This window comes from Aotus nancymaae, unplaced genomic scaffold (genome assembly GCF_030222135.1).
Source record: "Aotus nancymaae isolate 86718 unplaced genomic scaffold, 86718_ANA_hifiasm-v0.15.2.pri h1tg000038l, whole genome shotgun sequence".
In the NCBI taxonomy this organism is placed as follows: Eukaryota; Metazoa; Chordata; class Mammalia; order Primates; family Aotidae; genus Aotus; species Aotus nancymaae.
In genome coordinates, this window is record NW_026988452.1 from 5,142,285 (window position 1) to 5,166,322 (window position 24,038).

Here is a 24,038-nt window from a genome sequence, read left to right on the forward strand (position 1 = left end):
GATCATGTATTATAGTTTTCACGTTTCTTAAATTTTTAAAATCTGGAACAACAACATTTTTGGAGAATTCATTCCCTCCACTCCCACCACATACTTTATTTTAATATATGTCCCTCACTTGGGGTTTATGTGATATTTCCTTATTATTAGATTTACATGAATTCCCACCTGGAATTCTACATATTGACATGTTCTTCTTACTGTATCACATGTTCATTTGCCCCTCGTTGGTGATATTAATTTTAATCACCTTGTCAAGGAATTTTCCTACTTCTCCAGTATAAAAAAGAAAACAAAAACTATTTTTTCCCTTGCAATGAATAGGTAATATGTGGGGACACACTTTAAGACCTTGAAAATATCCTGCTTATCAAAACTTCCCCCTATATTTAGCTTCACTGATGATTCCTGCCTAATCTTATCTTTATGATGATTATTTTAAAATGATGACTTTCCATCTCTAACCCTCATCCATATTTACTGGTCAGCACTTGGCCGTCTACTGTAACGAAGAACCATTCCTTTTCCCCCATTTATTTATATTTCTATTTGTTATTGATACGGTCTCATAGATAACCTATTTTCTAAATTATTTATAATTAATTATTGCACTTTATTTTGATGGTTAAATTGTCCCAGATTTCAACAGTAGGACTAACGTCAAGCTGGCACTTGTGTCCTTATGAGTTTTTTTTGAAGTATCTTTTCCTTCCGGCAAAGGAAGATAATATTCAAGATTCCTCTTCTATTTTCCCTGCCCAAGCCCTGGACTCAACCATTTCTCAAAGGAGCCCTGGTTTCCTTTAGTGGGGAATGGTATTACAGGCCATTATCTGGGTACAAGCCATGTCATTATTGGGGTTTCTTTGCTTCCAGGCCCTTCAGTAGACAAAGCTGAGAAATATATGAAAGTATAAACACACGTATATACATACATGTACACACATTCATTCACACACATACTTTACAAAGCTTGAATTCTCACCAATACCTCCAATTCAAATTCATCCCCACAGGATTCTTTCTTCCCTTGCCCTGCTCCATACTTATATATAATCTTCTTCTATAGTGAGAATCCTGGTTCCCAAGAACAGAGACATTTACTCATTTGCTCAATCCTACAAGAGTTTCTGAACTGCTGTGCATATATAACTATGAAAAATAATCCTAATAAAAGGAGTTTAAGGCTTAAGTTTTCTCTTTCCTCCATCAACTCCACCTGACTGAGAACAGATAGTCAAATGCTATATCATAGGTTGCTTGGATTCTTTCTTTTTATATTCCCCTTTAGTACAGTTACACATTCACTTAAAACAGAACTGCAGACTTCCACTGCAGGCCATGATGAATAAACAGGGACCACATTTATCCTTCCACCTGAAACAACCCCACCTCTGCAAAAAAAGACAAAGTATATGAAGCAAGAATTTTCAAGACATTCGAAACTTGTCAAAGAAAAACAGTGATCCATGAAAGACATAGAAAAAAAGTGGTGGGCCTTGTCCGTGTATACTGCTTTGAAAGCTTCCAAGCTGTGGCACAAGGAGATGAAACCCAGATGAAATCCAAGGAACTGCCTGAGTTGAGTCAACAGAGCTAAGAGTCTGGGATACTAAGGCAGATTAAGTTAATAAAACAGTACAAGGAAGGAGAAAGCTACAAAGAGTGAATCCTAGAGAGTTGCAGAGGGTCACTTGTGAATGTTTGACAGAATACTTATCAATGAATGCACGTGAGGAAATGCCTGAGAACGGCCAGGGCCGGCGGGGGGGTGGGGGAGGGGGGGAACATCAAAAAAGATGAGAGGGAACAGTGCATAGCACTCACACAGAGCCAGCAACAATGCCTATTTCCACCAGTCCGACTGGAAAAACTGGTAACTCACAGGGGATTGGGTAGTGTTCTCAAAAAGGTCTTGTCTCAGTAGTGGGGAATAAAGAGCTGTAGGCTGAACACTACTCCAGATCTAGCCAACAAATCATAAAAGCAAGATCTAAAAGCATTAAACTATTTCCGACTAACTTTAATATATACCAGAACAAGGCTCAAGAAGATTTATAGAAATACAAAATTGTCGGCAAGCAATAACATGGTAATTACAATGTCTGGCATCGAATCAGATTACTAGATACAGAGAGGCAGGAAAACACTTCTCAAACCATAGGAAAGAGAACAATTAACCAAACAAAACCAATTCAGAATTGACATGGATGTTAGAATTAGCAGAGAAGAATATTAAAATAGTTATATAACTGTAATACATATTTCCAAAAAGTTAAGTAGAGACATAGAAGATGGGGGAAAAAATTAAACTTCTACCCTGAACGTGCCCAATCTTGTCTGATCTTGGAAGCAAAGCAGGGTCGGGCCTGGTTAGTAATTGGATGGGAGACCGCCTGGGAATACCAGGTGCCGCAGGCTTAAAAAAAAAAAAAGAAAAAAGAAAAAAAAATTAAACTTCTAGACTACTACAATGCCAGAAATGAAAGAGACTGGATAGGATTAGATTAGATATTGCAGAACTTGAAAGCTAGCATAGAAACTACACAAAATAGGCAGAAAAAAAGAATTTTAAAAAACTTAAGAGAAACAGTGAGCTGTGACTTTGAGCTGCCTAGTATATATGTTATTGGAGGACAGAAAAAAATGTTTGAAGATATAATGGCTGAAAAATTTCCAAACTTGATAGAAACCTATAAACTCACAGATGCAAGAAGCTTAATAAACCCTAAGCGCGCGTGAGCGCGCGCGCGCGCACACACACACACACACACACACAAAAGAATAAAAATATACCTAGGCATATCATAATCAAATTTTCCAAAAACATTTGTAAAGAGGAAATATTAAAAGCAGCCAGGGAAAAAAGGCATTTACTTATAAAGGAACAAGAATAAGAATGTCATAAAAATTTCTCAGTGGAAAGATGCAAGCAAGAAGATGGTGAAGAAACACCTTTAAAATGCTGAAAGAAAAAAATCTGTCAACCTGGAATTGTATATCCTGCAAACATACCTTCTCAAAACAAAGATAGACATTTTCAGATATAAAACCTTAAAGAAATCATCACTAACAGACTTACAACACAAAAAAATATTAAGGAATATTTTTCAAGCATAAGGAAAATAATGTAAAGATGGAAATCTGGATCTATAGAAGAGCATTAAGAAAATGGGCAGAATTTTGTCAAAGCCTTTCTCAGACTCTAAGAAAATAAAAATGATTTTTCTCCTTAAATAATATTAAATCTCATAATGATTAATATTATGAGATTTCCTAATACTGAAACATCATTGCACCCCACCCCATTTGCTCATGGTATATTCTTTTCTTAATATAGTTCAATTTAGTTTTAAAAGATTCATGTTCTTAAAAAGAATAAATGATCTCAAAAATGGCTATAAAGATAACATGAGAAATACTGGACAGAAAACTACTTACTCTGTGGCCAAAGTGTATGTTTCTGTGTTGTTTAGGTATCAATGTATTAGATTATGAGAAAGTTACTGTAACTATTTCAGAATTACCAAATTTCTCTATAGATAGCTAGAGAGTAATAATTTGATACTGAAAAGCTATAATGTATCTCTCCAAATATTTGTTAGTCAGAAGAAAAATAGCATCATCATCCCTTTCACAGGAACCTAGAGCTACAGAATTCATGTAGCTCTAGCTTCCTCTGGTAGCTTTAACAGAACAATACATGAGACTATCAATTCAGAGAGGAGTCACATGAAAAAGAAAGAAAGGATGCCATAGTCTCACATTTATAAAGAAACATTAAACTCACAATTGTATGTAAACAAATGTTTGCATTTTTTATCTTATAAACAGTGTTTCCAAGCTTAGCGCTTAATAGATTTTTGCCAAGTTCCACTGGCAAGGCCTTTACAAACTTAGCTCTGCAAAAGGACTAGACTCAAAGATCTCATTGGATAAACAAGGTCAACAAATATTTAATGTTGATCAACAGAGAGTCATAAGTGCTTTCAACAAAGCAGATCCTAAAAGCAGGAAGAGATATACCAGTATGTTCACTATTCATCCCACAAAAATAGTCCTAAGCAGTCAAAGGCATAACACCCTCAAACATTTATATTTCCTTATAAAAACACTTCCAAGTCTTAGGAATTAGTCCTGCCAATCCACTTGAGGAAGTGCTTTTAGGCAAGAGTGATGAAATGAACCAAAAGGAAGACTCTTGTCTTCACTGTTTTTAGCAAACACACACACACACGCATGCCAGATATCTAGGATGTATCAACTGAATAAGAGATAAACTATTTTTCCTGAGGTAGGATAACAGACTTCAGGGGAAAAGCTTCCATTGCTGGGCCTTCAAGTTCATTAACCTTTTCTTCTGCAATGTCTCACTGACCACTAATCCTATCCAGTGTATTCTGCATCTCAGACATTTGCAGCTTTCATCTCTAGATTTGGGTCATTTTTATTTACTCTAAATATTATATTCAAACAGATGTCCAAGGCCAACTTTCCACGCAGAATTAACTGGGTTACTATTATTAATAAGTTGTTCAAAAAAAATCCTGTCACGCTTGTATTCTTTCTATTTTAGCTGGTTAAACTGAACAAGAACCACCACACACAGTTCTAGCTAAAGTACACAGTTTAATAAAATTTACCCTGAGTTGTGAAATTGCTGCTTTCCCTTCCTCACTTTCTTCATCAAATTCATCATCACTCCACTCCCAGCCTCCATCCTCTGTCTTATGAAGACGGCCACTGGAACCTGGTACTCTCCGAACCTGCTCATTAGAAAGAGAAGTGAATTATGGTAGTGTTTCACATTTACTAAGTAGAAAACGCCATATTTCTCTCTTCTCCTGTCACTTCAATCCATTAAGTAGATAATCATTTTCCCCATAAATGTTCCCATACAAATTCATATCCTCCAACCATCACTTGCTCTGTTGACAATCTCTACCACCTGTCTTTAGTAACAAGTACTGTACTTCTACACTCTGAACCCAAACAACATCAAAATCCTATGTAAAATCACAGGTAAAATCTGATTTTTAATGTCCTGAGACATTTAAGGGAAAAAAAAGAGGTTTTGGGTGCTCAAAATGAATAAACACAAGATTTAAAATCTGTTATTTTTTATTTTTAAGTCAAAATTATACTTGCATATAATTTCAAAAGTACTAGAGCGGTGCATGTTTTGTTAAGAAAAACAGCAACCCCCTAACCTGCATCTTCATCTCCACTGGCAACCACTTTCAACTCATTTTACTTATCCTTTTGGATATTCATCTCTTAAATACGTGTTCCTATCATTACTCATTGATTTTCTGGTTTTAGAAATTATCTGTGGGACTTCCCACAATAGAAGATGAAAATTTAACTCTGTTATGAACTCTCTATTCTTTTCTCAAGATAGACTATAATTTTGGTTAGATCAATATTCAGTGTTTACATACCATGATTTTATATATATATCATATTCAGAGCTGAGCCTTATTGTATATTACCATTTCTATTTCCCCTGTAGTTAATATTTATTCTGTCTCGGCTATTTAAATCTCCTTTGACCACATTCAAACAGGTATTCTATCAGTATCATCTTCTTAAAGAAGACTCTCACCAGAACCTCCTGATATCCTAGACTGGCTTCACAGCACGTCTGCTATTTCAGATCAAACTCTACCATCATCCAGAGGATTGTGTGTCCTGGATCACATGACTTCTGTTTTTATTTTAAGCACCATCTCCATTATTAGCATTTATTAAAGCCATGCATTTCTAAACTTATCTTGATTCCACCTTCATACTTTATTCATTGTTTGGTTAAAAAAGAAAAGGCTGCATCAGTAAGCACTTTCTTTCATAATTTTGAAGATAACTGCATCATTGTATCTGGCTTCCAGAAGTGCTACTGAGGTAATCATGACTCCTGATACTGTCTGTGACATTTCCCCCGCTCTCTGGAAGACGACAGATTATTCTTTTTGCCTCTAGTATTCTGACCTATCATGGTAATGTGTGTTAGCATTAGCCTATTTTTATTCATTGTGCTGAATGCTCAAGACTCTTTCAATCTGGAAATTCATGACCATCCAGTTTTGGACATTTTTCTTGAATTATTTTATCAGTGATTTACTTTCTTCTATTTTTCTCAGTTTTCCTTTTCTGGAACTCCCTTTACTTAAAAGTTGAACCTTCTCAAAAGGTTCTCTAATATTCTTTTTTTTAATCTTTCCTACATTTGGATCTTTTGAATTCTCCTTTTTGGGAAATTTCTTCAACCTTTGTATTGAATTTTTCATTTCTCCTATGTTTTCAATTTCCAAAAGCTTTTTGTTGGTACTGGTCCTGGTTCTCTGAAAACTTCGTTATAATTCATACAACATACAACTGACTCACTGAAAGTATATAATTCAATGATTTTTAGTATATTCAGAGTTGTGCAACCATCACTACCATCAAATTTAGAACATTTTTATCACCCCTCACAAGACATGCCATATTCTTTGGCAGTAAGTGCCCATTTCTCTCCAAAACCATCAGTCCTAAGTTATCACTAATCTACTTTCTGTCTCTATACATTTGTCTATTCTCAACATTTCACATAAATTGAATCATACAATGTGGTCTTTTGTGACCAGCTTTTTAAACTAGCATAATGTTTGAAAAGATCGTCCATGCTATAGTATGTATCAGTACTTCACTCCTTTTTATTGTCAAATAATATTCTAGTGTATGAATATACCACATTTTATAAACCTCATCATCAGCTGATGGAACATGTGGGTTGTTTCCACTTTTTTGGTTATTATGAATGATGCTGCTATGAGCAGCATACACATTTTTGTGTGGACTTACGTTTTCAATTCTCTTGCGTGTGCCTAGGAGTAGAACTGCTGGGTCACATGGTGACTCTGTTTAGGCTTCTGAGGAACTGCCAGACTGCTTTCCAAAGTGGCTGCTCCATTTCACAGTCCCATGACCAGTGTAGAAGTGTTCCAATCTCGCCACATCTTTACCAACAGCTGTTACTGTCTTTTTGATTATAGCCATCCTAGTGGGTGTGAAGTGGTACCTCTTTGTTATTTTGATTTGCATTTTTTGATGGCTAACAATACTGAGTATCTTTTCATGTGTTTATTGGCCATTTATATATCTTCTTTCAATAGATTTCTATTCAGATCCTTTGCCCATTTTAAAAAATGTGTTGTCTTTTTATTATTGAGCTGCAAAAGTTCTTTATATATTCTAGATACAAGTCCCTTATCATACATATGATTTGCAAATATTTATTCCCATTCTGTAGACTTTTTGCTTTCTTGCTAGTGTCTACTGAAGCACAAAAGTTTTAACTTTTGATAAAATCAATTTACCTATTTTTCCTTTTATTGCTTGTATTTTTGGTGTCATACCTAAGGAAGCTTTGCCTAGCTCAAGTTCCCAAAGATTTATAGCTATATTTTCTTCCAAAAGTATTATAACTTCAGCTCTTACATTTAGGTCAACAATCCATTTTGAGTTAATTTTTTTGTAGGATGAGAGGAAAAGACCCAACACTTCATTCTTCTGCATGTGAATATTCAGTTGTACCAAGGCCATTTGAAGATGTTTCTTTAGTCTTCACTGAATTGTCATGGCACAAATCCTTCTTTAACAGTATCATGTTCATTTTTTGTGAATGTAAATGCTTTTTTTTTTTCTTTTGAGACAGGGTCTTATTTTGTCACCCAGGCTGAAGTGCAGTGGCGCGAACATGGCTACCTATAGCCTCTACCTCCTGGGCTCAAGCGATCCTCCTGCCTCAGCCTCCCGAGCAGCTGGAACCACCATGCCCAGTTTTTTTTTTTTTTTTTTTTTTTTGGTAATCTGGGTCTTGCCTTCTTACCCAGGATGGTCTAGAACTCCTGGGCTCAAGTGATCCTCCCACCTTGTCCTCCTAATGTGCTGGGATTACAAGCATGGGCTACCAGGCCTAGTGAATATAAAGTCTTATCTCTAAAGAGAGCCATGATTTTTATTTAAATTGTCTTCCTACAAAGTCTGTTTCCTGTAAGTTTCTTTTTTTTTTCTTCTATTTTGTCCTCTATCTTTCACATTAAGAGGTTTTCCTCAGGTATCCTGTGATCCTAGATCTATGCTCATATTTAAGAGCAAGGAACTAAAACACTGATTGGAAGCACTGAGCTTTTAGGTGAGTGGATTTTGCTTCATTGCAGAATGATCTGGGCATTTCCCACCTCCAATGTCAGTATTTTTGTTTTTCCTCTTGGGTTAGTCAGATTGATCAAGTAAGGATTTTCCAATGTCTTGTCTAGGGGGTAATAAGCCTTAATGTTTATGCTCCAGCAGGTGAATGAAGTAATATGAACAGAGATTCTTAACATTCAGTGTGTAAACAATTACTTAAAAGCCCTTTTTCAGTAAGTTATTCCCATCTTTAACTGTGCCTCGTGTCCGTCAGTTCAGACACCATTTCTTTTACCCTTCTGCAGGATAAACCTCCATCTCTTGGAGTGCAACATGGAGTCAGGGAGGGAAACGAGAGTCTCTAAGACTTTCAACCAATCCTCCACTTTTTAGCCTTATTTTCACTCTCACTTCTGGAGGAACCTGGCACTGTTAATTCCCTTATCTTTTGGGGTTCTGTTGTTTAAGGTAGCTTCTAAGCTTTTCTTAATACTAGCTTAGCAGTTATAGTCCTCTGATTTGCCAAGTCCCTTACCACTAACTTGTGGGCATCACAATTTTGAAAATTTGGTTGCAGCTCTCACTTCTCCCATTTTTTGTCCAGTAGGGGTTTATTCCTTTTCTTTTCATTCTCTTTTTTCTTTTCTTTTTGAGACAGAGTCTCTCGCTCTGTCACCTAGGCTGGAGTGCAGTGGCATGATCTTGGCTCACTGAAACCTCTACTCCCCAGGCTCAAACAGTCCTCCCACCTCAGCCTCCTGAGTAGCTGGGACCACAGGCACACACCACCATGCCTGGCTAATTTTTGTATTTTTAGTAGAGACAGAGTCTGCCATGTTGCCCACGCTGGTCTTGAACTCCTGAGTTCAAGCAATCCGTCCACCTCGGCCTCCCAAAGTTCTGGGATTACAGGCATGAGCCACCGTGCCTAGTCTCCTTTTTAATTCTCTTAACAATTCTTTTAGTACATTATTTTTGGCAGGAGGTTGGAAACAAATGCAGGTATTCACCAAGGCTGGAGTGCAATGGTATGATCACAGTTCACTGTAGCTTCACCCTCAAGTGATCCTCCCACCTCAACATCCTAAGAAGATGAGACTAGATGTGTACGCCACCACACCTCATTAATTTTTAAATTCTTTTTGTAGATATAGGGTCCCACTATGTTGCTCAGGCTGGCCTTGAACTCCTGGATTCAAGCTATCCTCCCACCTCAGCCTCCCAAAGGTGCTGGGATTACAAGCATGAGTCACCACATTCCCAGCCTGAGGCTCACTCTTTTTTTTTTTTTGAGACAGAGTCTCACTCTGTCGCCCAGACTGGAGTACAGTGGCACAATCTCGGCTCACCACAACCTCCCTCTTCTGAGTTCAAGTTATTCTCATGCGTCAGCCTCCCGAGTAGCTGGGATTACAGGCATGTGCTACCACGCCCAGCTGATTTTTGTATTTTTAGTAGAGACGAGGTTTCACCACGTTGGCCAGGCTGGTCTTGAACTCCTGGCCTCAAGTGATCCATCTGCCCTGGCCTCCCAAACTGCCGGGATTATAGGTGTGAGCCACTGTGCCCGACCTACTCTTCTTAAATTAATCAGATTTCAGATACTAAATCAAGATGTCTCCCAGGTGGGATTTATTATAAATAATAATAAGCATAGAAATTTTAAGATATATATTATTTAAGAATGTCCTGTGTGTCAGGAACTATTCTAGGCACACTGAAGATATGGCAATGAAAAAAAGTCCCTGTTTTCATTAAGCTTTTATTCTAATGGTACAGAAAGACTGCAAAACGTCAGATGGTGATAAGCAGGATAAAGGGACAGAGTCATGGGAGGGTATTATTTTAGTAATCAGAGAATATTATTCTGAGGAAGGGCCATTTGAATAGACATGACAGAAAGTGAAGGAATTAGTCAAGTAAGATTTTAGCCTAGTGGCTATCCATAAGGATAATCTTCCAGGTCTCACCCACTAGAGACATGACTTTGATTGGTTTTGGATGACACTGTTTATGTTTCTTAAGTCCCCAACTGATTCTGATATGTAACAATGAATTATAGCCACTGAAAAAGGTGTATCTCTAAATTTGAGAGACAAGTTGACTATTCTACCAGTGCTTATTAAGAATATCATTTCCAAGTATTTAATATACTTTTCTGGTTCTTTATTGTGTTAAATTATTGGAATAATATCAAAATTTCCAAGCAGTGAGATCTATGGAAGAGAGTAAGTCACTGCTAGTATAATTCTTCTAACTTCTTGGACAGGCCTACCACTATATTATATAAGGTATACATAAGACCTTTACCTTCTTCAGGTCTATCATCAGCAGAAGCCCAAGCTGCCTCCTTTCCTTCACATTGGATAAGTCTGCTTGAGTAGGGAAGTAAGAGAGGGGAAAAGGAGGGTTTTCTTCTCCCTGCTCTCACCGAGGTTCATAAAAGTATTATGGACAGGAAAATTAATATATTCTGCCCAAACTGAGATATTAAAGCATTCTCTATACTCACATTATGACCTAACCTCTTGGAAATTACGTATGCATAATAAGGTTCTTTCAGTAAAAGTAACAGAAAATTTGGAGTTACAAGAGGGTACTGTGACTTACAGTCAAAGCTATAAATGCTATGTAAAATCACAACTCACTCTGGTTTTATGATAGATTTACCAATTAATTTCTAGCATACCTTTTCATCCTAATAGATAGCAGAGTAATACCAAGGCATACAGTAGACCAAAGATATCTGCTGAATGAATGTATTAAAGAATGCTTTAGAAAGGACTGAAAGAAAACTAGTAATACTCATATACTATTAACAATGTATTACTTAACATATTTTTAAAATGCAAAAATAAAGTAAATCTACTCTAAGTAATTTTTCAGGAAAACTGAGTTAAATTCCGATTTACCTTTTTTGCTCTTTCAGAAATGGTTGGTGCTCTCTGCAATATTTTTTCTTGAAGAAATTCTTTATTCTGGAGAGGAAAAGTAAGTATTTTGTTCTCATAAGTTTTTATGGAACCAAACGAACCCCACAAAAATGTTCACCATAATCAAAATGTGATATAGTAACAGGTCTGTAATGAAGTATGAGAAAAACTTTCACTATTTTACTCTGAAGCTCCTTTAGTACATTATTACCAAAATTTCATAAATTGAGACAGAAAATTAACATGTAGTACACTGTATGAACCACTGCCTACGAAAAGTTTGCTATACTGTATGTTCTTTGAGATCATGGTCCTCCATTTCCAACTACAGTAACATCCCACCACCTGGTATCTCTAGGAAATGAGATGTTTACAAATTCAGTAGCAAAACTTAATTAAAATCAGAGTTCATTATTTTTCACAAATTATATTTACAATGGCAAAATAATCATTGTTCCTATGATTAGTTTAACCTAATATTTAAAAACTGATTTACTAAATTCTGAAGTATCTTAATTACCAAAGATTGTATACATAGTGCTTTCTGCAATAATTTTATCTACCATCATTTTTCCAAACATAACCATGCAGCTCTGAGCAGTGAATATAATCTGAGTAACTGAGGAGCGTCCTATGAACACACATAATCAAAAGCTGGGATTTCCTACCTTTGCTTTCTGGAAAAATTTGTGCCTTAACAGTTCTGCTGCTGTTGGTCTAAAACCAGGGAGGGAAGGAAGAAAAGTTTTTACAGTTAATTCAAGTGTAATGTGAGATTTCATCATTAAAAATGAGAAAAAAAATTTTTCAACAGTAAAATAAAAACTCAGTATACTCTACTTTCCTTAAACTGCTAAAAGGCAAAAATAAAATAAATTTGGTGCAAGACATTCAATAAAATAAAAAACTCAAAACAAATATTCTGATAGTAATCACTGTAGATTCTTTGAGAAAATCGTTAGTGTAATGTTTGTTCTGGAAGCATGATTTCTTAATGGAGTCTAATATATTTGCTATTTAATAATAATTAATATTATCCATTTAATATTATTTCTCAATAAGTAAGCTAGACAATCTCTAACATTTTTAGCAAGGCATAAAAACATACTTAAACGTACAAAGAAGAAATGGATCAGATCAAGACCTCCACTTCTTGCCACATGGTAGCCTGCCAGCCTTCAATTTAGGTAACCACAGATCCTTAAAAATAGATTTCACAATCTCCCTTTAAAAATGAAAATTCTAAAAGTAAAGTATATTCCCCAAATTTAACAAAACTCAGTGTTTAACTCATCTCTTCATGGTTTTATTTCCTTTTGAGTAAAGACATGACTGTCAATTTTACAAGCTTTTAAAAGAGTATCATTCAGAATAAAGAATTTAATATTTAAGAGACTGGACCTGATTTTGCCACACACCTACCATATGATCCTAAGCAAATCACAGCCTCTCTAAGGTTCAGTATTACTTAGCCAAGACCCTAAGAGCAGTTCTTAAACACTGCAGTACATTAAACTATCTGGGAAGAATGTAAAAACCCCAATGACCAGCTGGGCGCGGTGGCTCACACCTGTAATCCCAGCATTTTGGGAGGCTGAAGCAGGTGGATCACAAGGTGAGGAATTCAAGATCAGCCTGGCCCAAACGGTGAAACCCTGTCTCTACTAAAAAAATACAAAAATTAGCCGGGTGTGGTGGCACACACCTGAAGTCCCAGCTACTTGGGAGGCTGAAACAGCAGAATCACCTGACTCTAGGACCCGGAGGTTGCGGCAAAAAAAGATTGTGCCACTGCACTCCAGCCTGTGTGACAGTGCGAGACTCCGTCTCGGAAAAAAAAAAAAAAAAAAAAATGACCAGGCTGTACCTCATACCAATTAAAGCAGAATCTTCAGGACAGTTAGCTCTTCTTATTGCACTGATCCCTTTACCATTATGTAATGTCTTTCTTTGTCTTTTTTGATCTTTGTTGGTTTAAAGTCTGTTTAATCAGAGACTAGAATTCCAATCCATTTTTTTGTTTTGTTTTTTGCTTTCCATTTGCTTGGTAGGTCTTCCTTAATCTCTTTATTTTGAGCCTATGTGTGTATTTGCACATGAGATGGGTCTCCTGAATACAGCACACAGATGAGTCTTGACTCTTCATCCAATTTGCCAGTCTTTGTCTTTTAATTGGGGCATTTAGCCCATTTACATTTAAGGTTAATATTGTTATGTATGAATTTGATCCTGTCATTATGATGCTAGCTAGTTATTTTGCCTGTCCGTTGATGCAGTTTCTTCATAGTGTCAATGATCTTTATAATTAGTTATGTTTTTGTGGTGGCTGGTACTGGTTTTTATTTTCAATATTTAGTGCTTCCTTCAGGAGCTCTTGTAAGGTAAGCCTGGTGGTGACAAAATCTCTCAGCATTTGCTTGTCTGTAAAGGATTTTATTTCTCCTTTGCTTATGAAGCTTAGTTTGGCTGGATATGAAATTCTGAGTTAAAAATTCTTTTCTTTAAGAATGTTGAAGGCCAGGCATGGTGGCTGATGCCTGTAATCCCAGTACTTAGGAGGCTAAGGCAGGTGAATCACCAGAGGTCAGGAGCTCAAGATCAGCCTGGCCAACATGGCGAAACCCCATCTCTACTAAAAATACAAAAATAAGCCGGAAGTGGTAGTGCACATCTATAGTCTCAGCTACTCAGGAGGCTGAGGCAAGAGAATCACTTGAACCGGGAGGTGGAGGTTGCAGTGAGCCAAGATTGTGCTATTGCACTCCAGCCTGGGCAACAAAACTGAAGGAGACAGAGACACAAAAGACCCTTCAAAAACATCAATGAATCAAGGAGCTGGTTTTTTGAAAAGATTAACAGAACAGACAGACCACTAGCCAGAATAATAAAGAAGAGAGAAGAATCAAATAGACACAATAAAAAAAGATAAAGGGGATATCACCACTGATCCCACAGAAATACAAACTACCATCAGAGAATACTATCAACACCTCTATGCAAATAAACTAAAAAATCTAGAAGAAATGGATAAATTTCTGGACACATACACCCTCTCAAGACTAAACCAGAAAGAAGTCAAATCCCTCAATAGACCAATTTCAAGTTCTGAAATTGAGGCAGTATTTAATAGCCTACCAACCAAAAAAGGGCCAGAACCAGACAGATTCACAGCCAAATTCTACCAGAGGTACAAAGACAAGCTGGTACCACTCGTTCTGAAACTATTCCAAACAACAGAAACAACAGAAAAAGAGGGACTCCTCCCTAACTCATTTTATGAGGCAAGCATCATCCTGATATTAAAACCTGGCAGAAACACAACAACAAAAAAAGAAAATTTCAGGCCAATATCCCTGATGAACATCAATGCAAAAGTCCTCAATAAAATACTGGCAAACCAAATCAAAAGCACATCAAAAAGCGTATCCATCAAGATCGAGCTGGCTTCATCCCTAGGGCGTAAGGCTGGTTCAACATACGCAAATCAATAAACATAATCCATCACATAAACAGAACCAATGACAAAAATCACATCATTATCTCAACAGATGCAGAAAAGGCCTTCAATCAAATTAAACACCCCTTCATGCTAAAAACTCTCAATAAACTAGGTATTGATGGAATGTATCTCAAAATAATAAGAGCTATTTATGACAAACCCACAGCCAATACCGAATGGGCAAAAGCTGGAAGCATTCCCTTTGAAAACCAGCACAAGACAAGGATGCCTTCTCTCACCACTCCCATTCAACATAGTATTGGAAGTTCTGGCCAGGGTAATCAGGCAAGAGGAAGAAATAAAAGGTATTCAAATAGGAAAAGAGGAAGTCAAATTGTCTCTGTTTGCAGATGACATGATTGTATATTTAGAAAACCCCATCGTCTCAGCCCAAAATCTCCTTAAGCTGATAGAAACTTTAGTGAAGTCTCAAAATATAAAATCAGTATGCAAAAATCACAAGCATTCCTGTACACCAAAAACAGACAAACAGCCAAATCATGAGTGAACTCCCATTCACAACTGCTACAAAGAGAATAAAATACCGAGGAATACCGCTTAAAAGGGATGTGAACGACCTCTTGAAGGAGAACTACAAACCACTGCTCAAGGAAATAAGAGAGGTCACAAACATAACATTCCATGCTCATGGATAGGAATAATCAATATCATGAAAATGGCCATAGTGCCCCAAGTAATTTATAGATTCAATGCTATCCCCATCAAGCTACCACTGACTTTCTTCACAGAATTCGAAAAAACTACTTTAAATATTACATGAAACCAAAAAAAAGCCTACATAGCCACGACAATCCCTAAGCAAAAATAGCAAAGCTGGAAGCATCAGGCTACCTGACTTCAAACTATACTACAAGGCTATAGTAACCAAAACAACATGGTACTGGTACCAAAACAGACATACAGACCAATGGAACAGAACAGAAGCCTCAGATATAACACTATACATCTATAACCATCTGATCTTTGTCAAACCTGACAAAAACAAGCAATGGGGAAAGGATTTCTTATTTAATAAATGGTGTTGGGAAAACTGGCTAGTCATATGCAGAAAATGGAAACTGGACCCCTTCCTTACACCTTATATGAAAATTAACTCAAGATGGATTAAAGACTTAAATGTAAGACCTAAAACCATAAAAACCCTAAAAGAAGACCTAGGCAATACTATTTAGAACATAGTTATGGGCAAAGACTTCATGACTAATATATCAAAAGCAATGGCAGCAAAAGCCAAAATTGACAAATGGGATCTAATTAAACTTAAGAGCTTCTGCACAACAAAATAAACTACTATCAGAGTGAAAAGGCAATCTACAGAATGGGAGAACATTTTTGCAATCTATCCATCTGACAAAGGGCTAATATCCAGAATCTACAAAGAACTTAAAAAAATTTACAAGAAAAAAAACAAACAACCCCATCAAAAAGTGGGCAAGAGATATGAACAGACACTTCTCAAAAGAAGACATTTATGTGGCCAACAAATACGAAGAAAAGCTCATCATCACTGGTCATTAGAGAAATGCAAATCAAAACCACAATGAGATACCATCTCACGCTAGTTAGAATGGCGATCATTAAAAAGTCAGGAAACAACAGATGCTAGAGAGGATGTGGAGAAACAGGAACACTTTTACACTGTTGGTGGGAGTGTAAATTAGTTCAACCATTGTGGAAGACAGTGTGGTGATTTCTCAAGGATCTAGAACCAGAAATACCATTTGACCCAGCAATCCCATTACTGGGTATATACCCAAAGGATTATAAATCATTCTACTATAAAAACACATGCACACGTATGTTCACTACAGCACTGTTCACAACAGCAAAGACTTGAAACCAACCCAAACACCCAGCAATGATAGACTGAATAAAGAAAACGTGGCACATATACATCATGAAATACTATGCAGCCAGTAAAAAGGATGAGTTCATAGCCTTTGCAGGGACATGGATGAAGTTGGAAACCATCATTCTCAGCAAACTAACACTGGAACAGAAAACCAAACACTGCACGTTCTCACTCATAAGTGGGAGTTGAACAATAAGAACACATGGACACATGGAGGGGAACATCACTGGGGCCGATCAGGGGGTGGGGGTCTAGGGGAGGGATAGCATTAGGAGAAATACCTAACGTAGATGACAGGTTGATGGGTGCAACAAACCCCCATGTAAATGTATACCTATGTAACAAACCTGCACATTCTGCACATGTATCCCAGAACTTAAAGTACAATTTTTAAAAATAATAAAGCAGAATATTTAATTGGCTTTAGTAATTTTTAAAACTCCCCAGGTAATTCCAATATGCATTCGAGTTTAAGAACCAGCACCTCAGATGATTATTATAAAGCTTAAGAAACTGAATAAATGTGAAAGTGCTATGCAAACTGAAATACTACATTATCATTCTTATTTTCCCATTCACTCAAGATTTCAATATGTTCAACAATGTGATTGCTCAACATTGCTTATTATTCATTCCTTTTGTATGACTTCATTTCCTTCTTTCTAAAGTACAACATATGAGTTCTGTAAGTTATACAACATAACTGGAAAACTCAATTTCTGTGTGCAAAATAATTTCATGCTTATTCTTGAATGATAGCTTGACTAACTGGAGAACTCTGGGTTAAAGGGACAGTCATGAGCCTCTTAATGCTTTGGCCAAAAACATACTGTGCATCTGACAGCAGTCAAAGCAATAGGCTACACTAAATAGCCTAGGCACGCAGTAAACTGTACCATCTAGGTTTCTGTAAGTACACTCCATGATGTTCACACAATGACAAAACTGCCTCATACACGTATCACAGAATGTATCCCCAAAAGACTGTATCTTTTCTGAGCATTTCACTAAATGCTGGCCTCAACTGTTGTGTTATTGGGGAAGTGGCTGTTAACCTGCTAATCCTCAGTAGGTAATCTGTTCCTCGAGGTTGCATTTAGGAGCTTGTCTTTGCTTTGTGTCCAGTAGTTTTACAACATGTATAAGTCGAAGAAGGGGGACTGGAATTCTGAGGGGATAGTTCTTTACTCTGAGAATATAGGTCTTTCATCAACTCTGGAAATTTCTCAGCCATTATTTCTTTAAATATTGCTTATTCTAAATTCTCTCTAGTCTCTCTTGGTAAGTTCACATATATGTATATGTACGTTTGTATGTGTGTGTGTGTGTGTGTGTGTGTGTGTACACATACACACAAACATACTAAACCGTCTCATTCTATCCTCCAAATGTTAATCTTTTTTTCATATTTCCCTCTTTGATCTTCCTGTGCTACATTCTGAGCAATTTCCTCAGTATAGTGTAGTCTGATTTAAATGGGCACTCTAGTCCAATTGCATGGGTTGGAATTCTGACTCCTTCATTTATTAGCTGTGTGACTTTGGAGAAGGTTACTTAACCTCTCTGTGATTCAGTTTCATTTGTAAAATAAAGAAAATAATAGTGCTATCCTCAAAGGATTACTGTGAGAATTAAATGATATATGTTAAGTGTTTACCACAGTGCCTGATACTTGATGAGTAAATAATGTCTTTTTTGTTTTATTGGTTGTTTTGTTTAACCAGTCCACTGTGTGTGTTATTTTAACTTGGCAATGTTCTAAACAAAATTTAATTTTGGTTTACAAACTGGAATAGATTTTCTATAGCTTCCAGGTTTTTCCTTTAAAAAAAAGTTGTATGATAATTTTAGACTTACAGAAGAGCTGCAAAGCTAGTACAGTGTTCCTATATGCCCTTCACCACTTTCCGCTATTGTTAAACCTTTTACATAACCATGGTATAATAAGGAAATAGACTAAAATATCAACAATGGTACAATACTATTAACTAAACTACAGACTTATTCAGTTTCTCCAGTTTTTCCACTAATGTCCTTTTTCTGTGCCAGGATCTAGTACAGGACAGTCTGTTGCATTCAGTCTTCATGTCATCTCAATTTCCTCCAATCTGTGACAGTTTCTTAGTTTCTTCTCCCTGACAGTTTTGAAGAGTGCTGGTCAGGTATTTTGCTGCATATTCCTCAATTGGGTTTGTCTGATGTTTTCTCATTCTAGACTGAAGTTACAGATTTGGAGGAAGAATACCTCACTGGTTATGTGCTTATCTTGTTGCATTGTATCAAGAGGTATATCAGTCTTATCAATGTCTTATTAATAGTGATGTTAACCTTGGTCATTTGGTAGAGGAGGTGCATTAAAAGTCACTATTGTTCCTTTTCATACTAACCAGAAGTGAGTCAGTAAGTCCAGCTCACACTCATAAAAAGTTTCAAACATTAATTACTGTATTTTTCATTTCTGGCACTGCTATTTAGTTCTTTTGTCATAGTCACAGTCTTTTCTTGTGGTTCTGATTTCTTCTCTTATGATTTTAATTATTTTCAATATACTTAATTTTATATCTTTTCAGATTATCACTGCATTACCTAAATCTCTTGGGGCACTAATCCTTCTGCTTGTGTCTGCTAACTAGTTCATAATGTATTGTTTCACTGTGTGTTTCTTAATTTTGGATTGTGACCTTATCTTCAGTGGGGCATTATGTTCAGGAATCCAATGGGAGCTAGAGTTTAAGCGTTCTTCCAGTGCAGCTCTGTGACTGCTTCTGTCAAAAATAAAAGTGATTTGTTTTTTTAACTTTCTAATCCTGTGAGTTCCTGGATAATATAGGTAGTATATAGACTCTAAACCTGTAGAATGTCCAGGTTGAAGGGCTTGATTATTCAGGAGAGATTTTTGTTGTCTGTTAGTGATGACTGACAGTTTTCATTCTTGTCTATCTTTTACTGAGCATACAGACATCTAAGTTCTTACTTTTAAGAAGAATCTCAGTTCAAACTCCCCATGGGGTGGGCCCAAGATCTCAATTCCAGTCTTCACATGGGAGTTACAAATCCAAATCAGTAGGTTATCAGAATGAATAGTGACCCACTAAAGACAGCCACAGGATTTGTTCACAATTACTTCTTCTTTAATTTAGGGCTTTTCTCATTATTTCTGGCATCTGAGAATCTTTAAGTTGGATAGATTTTATCTGGCATTTCTAGTTATTTGTAACAAGAGAATTTTGTTTCTTTAATCAACTAATTTGGTAAAAGGAAGTGTTCCCTGTCTTTTTTAACCATTTACTCCGAAACAGAAAAAAAAAAATTATAAAAACAGGTATAAATTTTGCTACCTGTTTTTCTGGCCCTTTCCAACATTTCCAACAATAAATTCTGAAGCCTTATTACATATGCTACAGATGTGATCAACAACATCAGAGTCTTTCCCTTTTAATGATCTTTAGAGAAACAAAAATTAAAGAACTCAATGCTTAGAAGCTGAGTGGAATATATATGTAAAACAGACAAATAAGATTCAGAGGAAAAAGAGCCCTAAATTAGGAATCAGGACTTTGAGATTCAAGTCCTACCCCTATGACTAAGTACCAGGTGACCTCAAAAATAAAAGGTTGTGCCAACATTCTACGATTATGTTTCATTCATGAAGCTACACACATTAGATGTTCTTATTTATTTGCTTACTTGCCATTCAATCTGTCTTATATTGATAAGGAGGCTATCTGAATTTTTGGTCCACTTACTAAAATACTTTTCTAACATGGAAATAAATCTGATTATTTGACACTAAATATAAATTTTCTATGTGTCTTTCCTTTATTAATACTGTAAATGGCATTAAGACATCCATTTATAAAATTTAAATGCAAACTGAAAACAAACCTCTCGACTAACTTGGCATTTATTAATACAGAATTCACAATATACAACTTTATAAGGAATTAATCAGGAAAAAGGTGAACTATTTAGGGTATACTGTATGCTACAAAGAGGGCAGAAATCATTTCCAATCTAGTATAATGGTCTCTGTATACTTTCTTAAAGTTTATATTTAGTTCATTTGAATATGTACAAATAATTTCCTCTACATACATGTGTGTGATTCTTAGACTTCTCACGATGTTTTACTTATTAGAGAGAAAAGTAGACTTTTTCTCATATTTTACCTTTTTTCTGGATCTTTTTGAAGGCACAATGAAATCATTTTTCTAAATGATTTTCCGTATTTTTTCAGCATTTCTTTATCTTGAACACCAGTTTCCAAAGAAGGAGGATCATTCTGCAGTGTCAGCATTAAAACCTGTAAGAATTTTCAGTATACTATAAACCTGTGATGACTCAGTAAAGTTTAACTATTGTGGTCAAGATTTTTCAATATAGGCACCCCATACCAACGTATAACATTTTATTTTCTATCTAAATCAATTATTTAAAACCCAGAATTATTATGTGTATTTCACATAAATAATATGCTATAGATGGTTAGCTTCTCAATACACACACACACAATGGAATATTAGAAAATTCTGCAATATACTACAACATGGATGAACTTTGGGGACATTATGCTAAGTGAAATACTAGTCATGTAAAGATAAACATTGTGTGATTCCACTTATATGAGGTATTGAGAGTAGTCAAATCATAGAGACAAACAAGGGGCTGAGAAAGAGTGGGAATCAAGAGTTACTATTTAATGGGTACAGAGTTCCAGTTTTCAAATGAAAAGAGTTTGGATACAGATGGTAGTGATAACTTTACAACATTATGAATGCATTTAATACCACTGAACTATACACTCAAAATGGTTAAAGATGATGGCTAATTTTATGGTATGTGTATTCCACCACAATAAAAAAAAATTAAAAGACTGGCAAATGGTTCTGAAAAGGAATTGGGACTTGAGCTGGGGTAGTATTTGGAACATGAACCTCACCTTCATTGGTGGATATTTATGATAAGGAGCTGCCCCTGTGGCCAATTCAATTGCTGTAATTCCAAAACTCCAAATATCAGCTTTGAAATCATAACCTCGGACCTGCAAGAATAGATTTGCATGATTATTTTTTATCAGCATAAAAGGACTTTTAAAAGTTAGGTTCTGAGGCCAGGCACAGTGGCTCATGCCTGTAATCCTAGCACTGTGAGAGGCTGAGGTGGGAGGATTAGGTGGGCTTGAAACCAGGAGTTCAAGACCAGCCTGGGCAACATGGTGAGACCCCATCTCCACAAAAAAAATTTTTTTAAAGTAGCTAGGAGTGATGATGTACACCTGCAGTCCAGCTACTTGGGAGGCTACCTCGAGCCGAGGAGTTGAAGGCTGTAATGAGCCATGATGGTACCACTGTACTCCAGAGTGAGCGAGAGAGCAAGACTCTGTCTCTAAAAATAAACAAACAAAAAAGCTAGCTTCTAATGTGTACCAAGAACAATGAAAGTGTTCATAAGCATTAAACCAGTAAAATAAAGTAGGCAAAAGCTAACTATATTTGGTAATAGAAAAAATAAAGACACAACCTGAATGTTCACCAACAGTGAAGAAATTGTTAAGTATGATATATTAAAAAAAATTATAGTCAGCTAAAAGCAATATTTATTAATACTATATGAACATATAAGAAACATTTGTGATAAAACATGAAGAAAAAAACAAAATTGCTCATGAGTCCTGAAACTTCTACAAATAGTAAAATACTGTAAAGAACTAAAACAAAATGTTTTGTAGTGGGGTAGCTTTTTTGTTTTCCAAAGGATCTACATTATGGCATCTTAATTTCCACAATGAAAAAGTTACAAAGATTGTGAATACTTTTAAACTTTTTAGAGTGAATATGTTGCCAAATTTCTCTACTTATACACTGTCACCAGCACATTAAATGGCTATAAATTTTAATTTTCTATCCTAAGCAATATAGGAGAAATAGGTTTGGGGAGTGTGTACTGCGAAAGACCTAAAAGTAAGGATCAATAGTATGTGCTGCCTTGTCCTCTGGTAAAACTGAAGGGCCTTTAGTGACCTAAGTACAAGATCCCCTCTCCACTCTGCTCTTGCAGATAATGTCTTCTAGCCCAACAATCCTCCTCAGCAAATGACCAGGTACAGTTCCTGCTTGGCCCTGAGAAGCAGGTTTCAGCTCCCTGTTAGTCAATCATATCTTCTCAAGAAAACTAAGGGCCATCACCCTCTGTTGGTACTACAAACCCCGTCTCTAAAGCCCCTTCTCATTCATTCTGCTACTAAGTGCAACCCCACTAGTCCAGCATGGCATGCAGTGGCCTCCTCCCCAGGCTGTGAGTATATGTGACTAAGAGACGGCTGTCAATCTCATCTGTCCAGTGTCAGGTGTTGTACGTTCAGCCATTCCCATAACTTTACAGTGGGAATCCTTCCCTCACCAACAGGGTGAATGCAGGTGATTAAAACAGAGTAAAAATGAATTTAGTTCATAGCATACTGAGTTTGATAGACCTATAAGGCATTTATGTAAAGCATTTATTAAGAACTAGAAATATCTATATGGAGGTTTTGGGAAAAACACTGGACATAATTTAGAAATCATTAATAAGAAGCACAAATGGGAATACCTAGTGAGTATTTGCAGTCAGAGAAGAGAAAAGCTCAAGAATAAGGTCATGGGAAGCAGTGTAATTCAGGAGAATGAGAGCCAGCAAAGTCAGAGGAATGGCTTGACAAACAAGACAAGAATGAAGAAACAACATTAAGGAGGCTAGGAACGTGAATAAAGATGGCATGGTCAACAGTTTCAAATATCACCAATAGGACAAGTAAAATAAGGAGTAAGAAATGAGCTCTGGATTTGAGAAGTAGCAGAGTTTCCTTAAAATGATGGGATGAGTGACACCAGACTGCAACTGTTTGAAGAGGAAATGGGAAGATAGAGACAACCAGTCCTTCAAGAAACACAGCAATAAATCTCTATGTAAAAATTAGTCTAATTTGTACTAATAAAATTAACACAAACCTTGATTATATTATTCCTGAGTTTCATATATCCTTTGCAAAGTCCTAGAGTGTTTTTGTTGTTTTGTTTTCAAGGGTGGACTAAAGTCCTAACCAAGAAACAGGGACATGTTTCCCAAAGCTAATCTGGTATGCCAAAGAAAAGCAAACACTTAAATTTTCTCAGTTTCATAACAAAGCCCTAACCCATTTAAAACATAAAAAAAGACACAGTACCTGTTCCATAACTTCAGGTGCCATCCAACAAGGGGTGCCAACAAAGGTCTTTCTCACTTTATTTCGGGTAATATCACCACCAGTTGCTAAAAAAGCACTAACCCCAAAGTCTGAAACAGAATACAACAGCAAGGTTGTATGAAAGTGCATCAACTCTCATAAATGAATAGAAAAACAATAAAATGTAGTCACCATCCTATATATAAGATAAGAAGCATGATAGTTTCTCATCTTTTTGCTGAACTTCTTGGCTAAATTAAGACATAGCTTAGACTGAGAGCAGTGGCTCACGCCTATAATCCCAACACTCTTGGGAGGCCAAAGCAGGAGGCTCCCTTGAGCCCAGGAGTTCATCTTTGC

General features: G+C 36.3%; 1 protein-coding gene across 2 annotated transcripts in view; it reads right to left on the reverse strand.

Annotated features, from left to right (window-relative positions):
- Positions 1–24,038, reverse strand: part of OXSR1 (oxidative stress responsive kinase 1) — a 95,722-nt gene that overhangs the window by 21,416 nt on the left and 50,268 nt on the right. For both annotated transcript variants that reach the window (XM_012455655.2, XM_064360134.1), the window contains 6 exons: positions 23,679–23,788; positions 21,417–21,518; positions 20,647–20,780; positions 11,774–11,822; positions 11,085–11,150; positions 4,644–4,766 (listed from right to left, as the gene is read on the reverse strand). In XM_012455655.2, the coding sequence (XP_012311078.1) occupies positions 4,644–4,766; positions 11,085–11,150; positions 11,774–11,822; positions 20,647–20,780; positions 21,417–21,518; positions 23,679–23,788 (584 nt within the window). The remainder of the gene's footprint in view (positions 1–4,643; positions 4,767–11,084; positions 11,151–11,773; positions 11,823–20,646; positions 20,781–21,416; positions 21,519–23,678; positions 23,789–24,038) is intronic.